The sequence below is a fragment of the Saccostrea echinata genome, unplaced genomic scaffold, assembly GCF_033153115.1.
Source record: "Saccostrea echinata isolate AGI-Se365-2 ecotype Australia unplaced genomic scaffold, CSIRO_AGI_Sech_v1 ptg000046l, whole genome shotgun sequence".
Taxonomy (NCBI): Eukaryota; Metazoa; Mollusca; class Bivalvia; order Ostreida; family Ostreidae; genus Saccostrea; species Saccostrea echinata.
The window spans coordinates 5167714-5180000 of record NW_026889795.1 but is presented as its reverse complement, the minus strand read 5'-3'; the positions used below and the strand labels follow the sequence as shown (position 1 = coordinate 5180000).

The 12287-nt window shown below is 32.7% G+C and overlaps 1 protein-coding gene across 1 annotated transcript in view; it reads right to left on the bottom strand.

Moving 5' to 3' along the window:
* The window catches only part of LOC133202184 (cytochrome P450 20A1-like), a 28049-nt gene extending 18515 nt beyond the window's left edge, over window positions 1–9534 (bottom strand). Inside the window, exon 1 of the mRNA XM_061337960.1 lies at window positions 9374–9534. Coding sequence (XP_061193944.1) covers window positions 9374–9445 — 72 coding nt within the window. The 5' untranslated portion in view covers window positions 9446–9534. The remainder of the gene's footprint in view (window positions 1–9373) is intronic.
* Between the last annotated feature and the right edge of the window lie 2753 nt (window positions 9535–12287).

Genomic DNA, 12287 nt, shown 5'->3' with positions numbered 1-12287 from the left:
CGGCGACACACGATTTTCATACGATGCAAATAAACTGATGACGGACTATCAGTCCTGAAATTTTCAGACTTCAGTCGTTTATTGTTGCCGAGCAATTGTGAGAAGAAATTCTAATTTTGAGGACAGGAAAACATGCAACCGGAAGTGAATCTTATAAAAAAAAATCTCCAACGTGTCTCCAGACATTTGCAATATCTACAACATGTATTTAAACATTTCAATTCCTTTTCTATAAGCGATATTTATGAGAAATTTAAATATCGAAATAACGATTTTATCTCCTAAAACCGGAAGTTGACGTTTTTGTTTCCGGAGGAGTCTAACATATTGCAAAACAGCGAAAGAGATGCAATAAGGTGATGCAAGTTTTAATTTAAACAAGAAAAGTTGAATTTTTGGATTTCTTTGATCACTTCCTGTGACGACCGGAAGTGACGGCTGACAGTTTAACCCAAAGGATTTTGCCTACTCTTCAAGGACTATTACTCATATAAGTTTGTTGTCTTAATCTCTTACCGTTTCTGAGATCTCGCTCAGATGTTTTCTCATTTTGAGGACAGAAAAACACGCGACCGGAAGTGAATTTTGCAAAGATATTGGACGTAACTCTAGACATTTGCAATCTGAATAACATATCTAAAAATCATTTCAAATACTTTACCTATAAAAGATATTTATGGGAAAGTAAAATACTCAAATTATGTAGTTTTTCTCTTATAACCGGAAGTTGTCGTTTTTGTTTCCGGTGGGACCAATATATTTCGAAACTGCGAAAGAGTTGCAATAATGTGATGCAAGATTTGATTAAAAAAAGAAAAGTTGAAATTTTCGATTTCTTTGAACACTTCCGGTGACGACCGGAAGTACTGACGACGAAAACCAAAGTAATTTCGAACATCTAGAAGTCATGGTCTATCATCTCTAACAAGTCTCCAGTTCATATCTTTAGCCGTTTCTTAGATCCTTCGAGGACAAAATTTCATTTTAAAATCAGGAAATTGCCCATAACTTGGCACTGGAACCGAATTTACCAAAAAACGGAATTTTATATAAAATTCATATAAAGACCTTTTATCCCTGAAAATTTCAAAGAAATTCATTGAATAGTTTTCGAGAAATCGCGTGCACAAAATTTTGTCTAAAAAAAAAAAGAATAATAATAATAATAAGAAACAATAGAATCACTATAAGGTCTTCCGTGGAGACGGAAGACCTTAAAAACTGTGGAAAAGAAACCTAAGAATAACAAGAAGGTCTTCCGCTGAAGACGGAAGACCTTAACTAGAGCAAAGCTCGTTGCAAAGCAACGAGTAGGTCTTCCGTCCAATTTTCAGAAGCATTGCTTGTAAGATGGATAAATGAAAGTAAAGTATACTTAAAAAGAAGGCCTCCAGACTAAAAATGATATGTCGATCTGTATTTAGTTTTTTATGATTTTTATCCTGATTTTCGTTAAATAAAGCAAATCAAGACTACTTCCGGTTTGACCGGTAGTCACCCCCAATCGACAGAAAATTGGGTCAAAAGTCTTGGTTGAATTCAATCATTTAATTTTATGTTGATATCTGCAGAAATACATCATTTATAGTCACTTCCGGTTTAACCGGAAGTTGACAAGAGACGATACCGGACAGGAAATACAATCAGATTTCCTCTGTGACATGCATAATTCAATTCAATACAGTGCTGCTATCCTATAAGTTGACAATCCTATCCTAGCTATCCTATCGTGAATCCTGCATCCACAATCCTATCCTGTCATTTCAGTCTAATCCTATCCTATCCTATATTGTATCCTGCTGCTCTCAGTTTTTTTTTAATATTTAGGAGTTAATTTGACAAAACGAAAAAAAATTATAAAATGACCATCAAATAAAAATCAGTTATAGTTATGTTATTAATTTAAATGTAATGAATTTTAATGGAGAAAAAAATAATCAAGATCGACTTCCATTAATTCCTGAAACCCCGCACGAATTAATTTGTGAGTAACCAGTTAAAATGTAAACAAAAGAATTGTAATAAAATGTAGGCAAGTATTGATCTAGCGAACATGTGAAGAAATTGGAACTTCGGAAGAATTGAAGAAAAAAATATAGTTAAATTTTATTTGTGTTTAATTTTACATACTAACAATGATCAGGAGACGTCAAGGTATTCGTGATTTCTTTCGAATTTGTTCTCTATGAAAAATAATTGGAGTTAAAATTAGAGAGAGAAAAATGGGGAAACAATAAAGATTGCAGATACTTTTCTAATGTTATGATTAAGTAGACAAAAGGAACAAAATTTAAACTCTTTTTAAGAATCAGACCACGAATACCAAATCCTTCATGCGGGGTAGGTACACTGAATTATAACCGTACCCATTGAAGAAACAATTTCTCTATCATGTCTACACATACTAAATAATGACAACAAGAGGCCCAAGGGCCTTATCCGTCACCTGAGTACAACAATTTAGAGGATCCATAAACTGATAAATGAAGCTTTAATTGTTGCCCAATAGCAAGAAAATTAGTATGATTAAGATCAATAAAATAATTGGTCTAGTATCTTTCTATCTGCCCCCCATTTATCACTATTACCATGCAGACTTTTAACAAAATGTCTATATTATTACCTCTCACATTGGCCTCACTTTGCCTTTGAAGAACATTTAAGAAGATAAGTTATTTTTGTTTCATTTTTATTCATCTATTATTTCCAAGTCTACCTAATTATTAAAACTATGAAAGTACTTTTTATATTATACAATAAATGTTCTTGCATAATTCTCTTATTCTATTAACCTTTCAAATACATTATCTACAGTGATTAATTATCAAAAGTGAATGGCAAAAGGGAATAACTTCACTCAATAGAATACAAATTAATAGAGCCCTGTCCAGGACCAGAACACTTGACTAAATGGTCCAGATGTTGAAAATTTACAAATTTGGAAGAAGTACCCTCATCATCATAACTATGCAATTAGTTGAAGATTTTCAAAGATTTCACACATTTTCACTATCTTATCAAATAGAGCCCCCCCCCCTTTCAGAGAAACAACAGAACCCCTGGGACCACCAGTTTTAAAAATTTTGTAAAAGCATCCTTGCTCATCATAACTATACACTTGTTTCTTTGCTTTATAACCAGGAGTAGAAAAAAATATTTTGAAAGAAATTATGAATTTTCACTATATAATCAACAGAGTCCCCCCCCCCCCCTTCACCAGAACCCCTGATCCAGGGGCCATGAAATTCACAATTTTGGAAGAGCCAGCCATGCTCATCATAACAATTACTTAGTTAGTTTATTTCATACCCATAAGCAGAGAAGATTTTCAAAGATATAATGCATTTTCACTATATAATCAATAGAGCCCGCCCTAACACTAGAACCCCTTACCCAGAGGCCATGATATTCACAATTTTGGAAGAGGCAGCCATGCTCATTATAACTATGTACTAAGTTACTTTATTTCAAACCCAGGAGCAGAGGAGAAGATTTTCAAAGATTTAATGCATTTTCACTATATAATCAATAGAGCCCCACCCTAAAGCCAGAACCCCTGACCCAGGGGCCATGAAATTTACAATTTTGGAAGAAGCAGCTATGTTCATCATAACAATGTACTTAGTTAATTTATTTAATACTCATGAGCAGAGAAGAAGATTTTCAAAGATATAATGCATTTTTACTATGAATAGAGCCCCTCCCTAACACTAAAACCCCTGACCCAGGGGCCATGAAATTCACAATTTTGAAAGAGGCAGCCATGCTCATTATAACTATGTACTTAGTTACTTTATTTCATACCCAGGAGCAGAGGAGAAGATTTTCAAAGATATAATGCATTTTCACTATATAATCAATAGAGCCCCTCCCTAACACTAAAACCCCTGACCCAGGGGCCATGAAATTCACAATTTTGAAAGAGGCAGCCATGCTCATTATAACTATGTACTTAGTTACTTTATTTCATACCCAGGAGCAGAGGAGAAGATTTTCAAAGATATAATGCATTTTCACTATATAATCAATAGAGCCCCGCCCTAACACCAGAACCCCTGACACAGGGGCCATGAAATTCACAATTTTGGAAGAGGCAGTCTTGCTCTATATAACTATGTACTTAGTTAGTTTATCTAATACCCAGGAGCAGAGAAGAAGATTTTCAAAGAAAGAATGCACTTTCACTATATGATCTATATAGCCCCGCCTTAGCACCAGAACCCCTGACCCTGAGGCCATGAATTTCACAATTTTGGTAGAGGGCTTAATGCTTATTACAATCATGCCAACAGTTTGACTCCTTGATGTCCAGGAGTAAAGAAGAAGATTTTTAAAGATTGCATTAATTTTGGTGGTTTTAGCCCCACCCCTCAGGCCCCAGGGGGGCAGGGACCATGAAATTCACAATTTTTGTCCCCCTTCACCCATAGATGCTATATGCCAAAATTGGTTGAAATTGGTTGAGCGGTTGCAGAGAAGAAGCTGAAAATGTTTAAATGTTAATGCACGACGACAGACAAAACCGGATAGCAATAGGTCACCTGAGTGACTCAGGTGACCTAAAAATAGGATATTTTTGATGTTTTAACAAGTGCATGTTTCATCTGTTCATGAAAAATTTATGCAAAACTTTTTCCCCTTAACTGGGCATCACGAAAATAACGTATTGATCTAACTGCACCTATATCAGCTGTATATTAGATTTTACTTTTGGCGTAAATCTAAATAAGAAAAAAGATATGATAAGATATGACAAGACCATAAACCGAGAACAGACAAGTCAAAATTTAGATCTAGAATATGCTGACTTTCATTTATTAAATAAGTTTAAATTGTCTTATTATATTCAATTTTAAATGTATGATAAAAATTTGTTTTATATTTATTATTAAAGTTATTCCTGTTTGAAAGGTTCAGTTCATCATTTGTTTGTATGTGAATTTTTACAAACATGCAACATTTTCATCATGTTTGCTAAATAAAAATCAAGATATTCAAAATGTTTAAATTTCTTATTTCGCTTCATTTTGTTCTCAATTTATGGTCAGTTCAGTGCCGTACAAGTGTATCTTAATTAAAAAAAAATATTAATGTGTGAGAATTTAATCAATTTATGTTTGCAGAAAACATTTTCCTAAATCTTCATAGTCAGACAGGTTGACAGCAATAATTATTGTAGTCAGTTCACACATATTCCTTAGATCTTATAAAACATGCATAAGAATCCACAGTTGTTACAGTATTTATAACCAAAATTTAAGTAAATCTTGTTTTTGATCTTGACATTTGATCTTGAATGTTATTCAGTGTCTAAATGAGGAATAAAAATAATTGACCAAGTTCACAATATTTATTCAGGGTAATCCCTTTTCTCAGTGAATATAAATATAATTATATATATTGGACCAAATACATATTATCTACAATTTATATCTACAATGTATAACAATTGAATGTTCCATTATCATGAGACAAATTCATTAAAAGAGTCCATTAAAATTATACATGTATTTCAATGCCAAGCTCAAAGATACATGTACATGTGGTTTGTTTAAATTGAAGTTTATCAATGTCTTATTACAGTTGTATGTTTTACATGCATATTATTTGGCCTGCTTGTCCGTCGCTCAAATTGAATTTCAAATGTCAAAGTAGTTGTCAGAGAGATGGTCATAAAGTAACCGAACAGTTTCACAAATGTCATCAATGCACAGAAAACAAATACATCAAACACTGATCTCCTTAATAAAGAACACCATCATTCCAGACTCTAGAGGGCTCTTGGACACTGGTTTGAAAATCTTTCATTATTTATTCCAGCAGCAGATGAGATGAAGAAAATTTGTACAGCTGCAAATTTGCAGGATTGTCCTGAAGAAAAAAACACACACCATTATGTGCATGTAGATTGTAAATTGTGTCATATGCATTATGCATTAAAACTGTATTTGATTGTGATTATCTTTCTCATTTCATGTACAATTGTCTGAATTTAACCTTTTTCTCTCCCAGAGTAATGCATTAATTTTAAACAAATCAAGCAAAATCAAATCTTATATTGCAACTTCATAGTCAGAACTCATATCTTAATTAAACAATCATAATTTTCATAATTTACTTGTAGATTATAATTCATTTCATCTCGCCGTCTTGCTAACTAGTATGAGTACATGTTTGGATGTTTTTTTCTCTCAATTTTCTGCTTGGATTAAGCTATTTAATATGTTGTTTGTTAATTTCTTTTTATTTGTTGCTTGAAATTTGAATATTAAAAAAAATGAAAATAAATATAACATGACAATGATGACCAGAACAATTATACATGAATTTCAGTTTTACTCTCAACATTTTAAAAAGAAGAAAATCACTCATTCATAAAATCTGCAGACACTTCATCTCAATTTGGATAATGATTTTTTATGTATTTTAATGAAACATGCATAAACACAAAATAAATAATCTAATCACACCTACTTCTAAATGTAAAATCCTTTATATTGTGATGACTAATGAGGGCAGGCAAAATTGGGTACCATTCTCTGAAATGAAGAAGATAATAAATGATTAATTTATGTTACATGTTTTATGTTTAACTCACAATAGGTCATTATCATTGTATCATACATACAATGTACATGCAAGTGCTGAGTGGGCTTATTATACACAGTAGCATAAGAAATGATCATGATGATTCTGCATTTAATTATTTTAAATTGCAATCAGATAAGAAAAAAATGTTTTTTAACCACAGTAGGGAAATGAGTATATAGCAATAACAAACTGAAAAAGGTATAATACATCTGATCATGTGACAAAGTATTTGTAAATATTTAACCCCCCTACCCCTCCTCTTTCTACACAACCTCTTTTTTCCACATCCGATTTCTGTGTATATTACAATAGAACAAAATTTTAATAGTTCAAGTCATTAAAACATTGCTTAAAGGGAGAGATACATATAAACATGCACAAATTTACAGTGTGTAGTATACTTACAAGGTCTTGCACCAAACAACTGTGATTATGATCTGTTATAGTCCGCCGCTGACGGTTCAAGTGGAATTATCCAGATAAACAGAGCACATTTAACAGAGAAACATGTTATTGAACTGTAACACAAGTAGGAATCGAGTTAATCATCCAAACATGCTGAAGAAATACGATCTTTTGATGTCCGATCTCTTCTTTGTTTACATGCGAAACTTCTTCCGGTGATCGTTCACGGTTAGATCGTACGCCATATTACTCGAAGGTAATAGTAGAAATGTGTGTTAAGAAAGAAAACACGTCTATTTTCTTTTGTGATTTTATAAATGATTCTTTTGTACACGTTCTATATCCTTTTGCATTTCTGTAATTTATTCTGACATATGAATTAACCTTTACTCGAATCTGATTGGCTGTAGGATACAGGATAGTATAGGATAGGATTGGATTAACTTCTATATGTTTCTATCGTGAATCCTCAATCCTGAAACCTATCTATCCAATCCCATCCCATGTCAACTTGTGGGATAGCAGCACTGTACCAATATCTGTGAAAATAAGTAATTTTCTACTACTTCCTGTTTGGCCGGAAGTGACGTCATTCGACGCATTTTGATGATCTCACAAGCTGCTACTTGTCATGTTGAACAACTTTGCTTCTTTGAAGTATTACAAATTCTCAATACTTTTTGAGATATCAGGAAAAATATTTTGGCCCCTTTAGATTCCTTATTTTAGGGGCCACCCTTTTTTCGAGAAATCATTTAAAAGATCTTGTAATTCTGCACAAATTTTGTTATATATGTTTTAACAAAATATTTCCAAGTAAAAAGATATCGTACAGAAAGTGTTCGAAAATTTGAAACTCTCGATACGACTTTTTTCAGGCCATAGCGAGCGTCGACGCGTGGCACTTACGGTGAAAGTTAACTACGTATTACAGATCTACATATGTTGCTCTGTCTTCGCTAAAAGTTTCACGTTCCTGTGATGAGTGGTTTCTTAGAAAACCTGCGGACAAACTGACCCTCCAAAAATCACTAAATCGCAAAAATCTTCGGACCGGAAGTGACGTCATCAAAATAAAAAAATATGTATCAAGATTTTTTTATGTTCTATCAGACCTGGAAGTTTCATGAAAATCGAGCGAATCGTTTTCGAGAAATCGCGTGCACAAAATCGGTAAGAAAAAAAATAATAAGAAAAACAGTGGAAAAGAAACCGAAGAATAACAAGAAGGTCTTCCGCTGAAGACGGAAGACCTTAATAAAAATAGTGGAAAAGAAACTTAAGAATAACAAGAAGGTCTTCCGCTGAAGACAGAAGACCTTAATAAAGATTCATTCCTCTAGCAAATAGAGAAACAAACATAAGTAAGCACAACAATCTCAAAACTGTTCCACAAAATTGGAGCAACCAGAAGTTGGGTGGACTGGTTATAGACACCAAGGCACTGGATGACTACTAGGCAATATGATATTCAAACACAGTATACTATATAACTGGGACACTGCTTCTGTTGCAACCTCACAGACCACCGTGGGTAATCAACAACTTCATATCTGGTCAAAAACGATGCCCAGTGCATGTCGGGAAATTCTTTTTGGGCAAGGTCACTTAATAAAGGGTATTGTCATGACACCAAGACATTTGTCAATCCCACTACATTTGAGAAAGGTGTCATATTATAATTTTACATCAGTACATGTATGCTTGTAGTACAGATCAGGTAAATTTTGAATTCACAAATGTGAGTAACGAGTGGCGGGTTAACAATTTTTTCTAGTGTAGTGCAGACTCATGATATGGCTTTGTAAATGCCCGTCTGTGCTCTCTATACATTCTTTTGAGAACTATATCAGCTACAATATGTAATAATATGTAAAGTACTGCAATTGGGCAATTTACTACATGTATAGTGGGCTTTGTAACTTTCTTCTATCACATGAGCATTAAAATATCCCTTTTTAATGGGGGAGGGGGGTACTGCCGTACTGCGTCTTTGCAGTTCCTGAATTCTATATATATATATATATATATATTCCATCTCGGCACCTATAAATAAGCTAATCCTCTTCTAGTTACTCCAAAGTTCCGTGTTTTCGCCCTGTTCTGACTCGTCTCTTGACGTTTCCTATGTTCAGTCTTCACATACTTTCTGTTTTTTATATTGGTTGACGCAAGACGACATGTTAATAATTTTGTTATGTTAATGAACAACAAGCTAGATAACAAAACTGATAGGACACCTTTTAAAGTCATATTTCAAAGTTTTCTGACACCTGGGATGCTACACGGTGTACATAACGTCACGTGTGTATTCCAGCATTTCTAACCCTAACCCTCACAAAATTTACGGCATGTCATTAATATAAAAAAATCTTACCGGATACAAGTAAATTACGGCGATCAGTAAGGCTATAAGAAAAGTTGCTGCAAAAATCACAAAGTCTAGCATCTTGTTGATCGACTTGTAACGTGGATTGGAGCAGCTCACTGTTTTTACTGCGGCAGCGTATAAAACAAGTTCCCAGTGATGACGAATCGCAAACGAAGAAAAATCAAAGTACTGAAAGTACTCGGAAACACTTACACTTGACGGTCACTAGAGCTGTACCAAATTAATCCAAATCAGATGTGCATTTTGTGTCAAGGGTAGGGTATTTATTCAACTTTTGTTTAAAAGATCAATGTATTTTTAAAGCTATTATCTATGTGCATGGTGTATATGAGCTAAAAAAAAAATAATAATAAAAATACGAGATTGAGCATAGATCAAACGTGATATATTTTATTTACGTTCAAATTAAAATGTTTACCGATTTTAAACTTGAATAACCTCATGTTTCCATGGTTAAATTGATTTTAAACTGTGTCTGTTAAGGTAGAACTTATGTCGGAAAAGTCTTTGTCACAAGATTTTCAAACTTTTCAAAATGATAAATTAACACTCGCTTATCAATCAGTAAAAAATATATGGTATGTTTCCTTGTTATTAAATGTAGTACAGCCTGTGCAACTTGGAATGAGAATTTTACATTGCGACTACATATTTTCAGTCATTTTTAGGGGTACTGGTCATAATGAGAATCACAACAATACTTCTTCAAACATCGTCTTTTATAGACTTTATCAATTGAACCGTATTAAGCAATATTATTCAAGAATAAATTCTTTTTTATTCAATTGACATAAAAGATTAAGTCCACATTTCAACGAATATATAGGCAAATGTGCTCAATATTTTTTGAGTCAATTTACCACCTAAATTTGTATATATTTTTCAAAAGTCTTTGTCAGAATGTTTTCAATCTTTAATATGGTGAAGAAGATACCCAAATAATTACAAAAAGTGATTTAAATATATACCTTTCCCCACAAACGAATGAGAGACACTCTATTTATCAATACTTCTTTTGTTGACCTGTCTGCACTCTGCACTAACACAGGATTTATTTATTAAATGACTGTTTTGCGGTTGCGTTCAGATTTACAATGTAAATATTTATCAAAAAATGTATACTAATTTTTTTAATTTAAAAAAATATTTTAGGGAAACATTATTATTATACACCAACCATTATGAATAATTAACAAATAATTATGAAAGGGAATGTACGTCATTCCATGATAGACATTACAAAATTTACAGACAATATTTAACAGATCTTTGACCCGAAGACATTTTTATCAAGATATTGTACTATTTAAATTTCTTAGGTTTTTTTGATTTCCTTCAAAATAGTTGCATACCATTCACAGTTGTGTAACTTCATTACAAGAGGCAGTCTTGGAGAAAGTACGGGGAAAAGTAACATTAAATTAATTATGACGTCATAATGGATCTAGCATAAAAAAGACGGTCTAACTGGTTTACTTGATATGACGTCATACGACGTAGGTTCTACGTTAATTAAATGCGGAGTCGGTAAACAAATCGGTTTTTGTATTTTAAAACTTCTAATATCTTTGAAACGTGATTCATTTAAATTGTGTAATTTACAGGAAAGTCCTATCTTTGGATTTTCACACAAAGTCGACCTTTTAAAACTTTACTCCTATTCGTGGGTATTTTAAAAAAAGGATCATTAAACCTAAAACTCCGTGAATAGTAGAAAAAAATGTTGGGTTTACGGAAAACATGAACTTTCAGTTGTCAACCAATAATAGCCCAGATAAAAAGTGAAATGTCAAACGATGTGTTTATTATAAATTTTAGCAATCAGTTTGTACTTTCTTTAAGGTTTATAAATATTGGTCAAATACTGTAAGAAAAATAACGTGAACCTAAAATATAAATTAAGTACATTTTATCTTGAGGCACTCGAAAGACAGACAAACTATGCACAGGTCCGTAACTTTACATGGTGAAATAAGACTGCATTTTATATACAAATCAATATCTTTTTGTAAGTACTAGCTGTCCTTCTTACTTTTATGGGATCAAGCTTTGAAATTATTGAAGTATGTGTCTTTCTACACATGTGTCTATCAGTCTATTTGAGAAAGTATCGAAAATCACAAAATATCTGCGTCGCCTAATTTTTGCGAGAAATTAACATTATTAATATAATTGCATTTTAAAAAAGCAATTATACATTTTTTCCCCATAAATTCTGATTACTGTTTAATTAATTTTTAAATATACAAACAAACGAAAGAATGAAATTTTTGCGAATGCACCGTCTCGCTGCATGAATAACACAATTCAGATATAAAGTTCTGGCAAATAGAAACTGATTTACATTAATATTACTATATTTTCCCACTATGAATTTTCTCATAACTGGCCGTGCCACGTCAATGATACATTTAAAAAAAAATTACAGTTCAACAATTTTGGCAGTAACCTAAATCTTAAACGAATTTCAGCATCCTGTCTTAGACCCCCGAGATAGTACAGACAAAAGATGCAGACGTAATATGCAATCTCTGGCTGCCATGAATTATTGGAAAAAATATCAATGTTAAAAATTGATATTTTCCGACTAAATTATCTTTTTTATTTATTATATTAACAAGTAAAATCCGTTTCTAGGACTATTAGGCGGTAGAAATTGTATCAATTTGCTACTTTTAATCATACTCGTAACAGTTTGCATACCTAGTTTTAAAGTCAGTTAACAACTTCACAAGTTGTTAATTTGTCATCATTATATCTACATAATTTTTATGCATGATTAAAACATATATTCTCTATTCAGAGTGGAGAATCTAGAGTGGGCTTCACTTAAGGAATCACTGTCTAGTTAGTAGAGTATGTCAGGGCATCAACGATAGTTGGAAACGTGGGATGATTT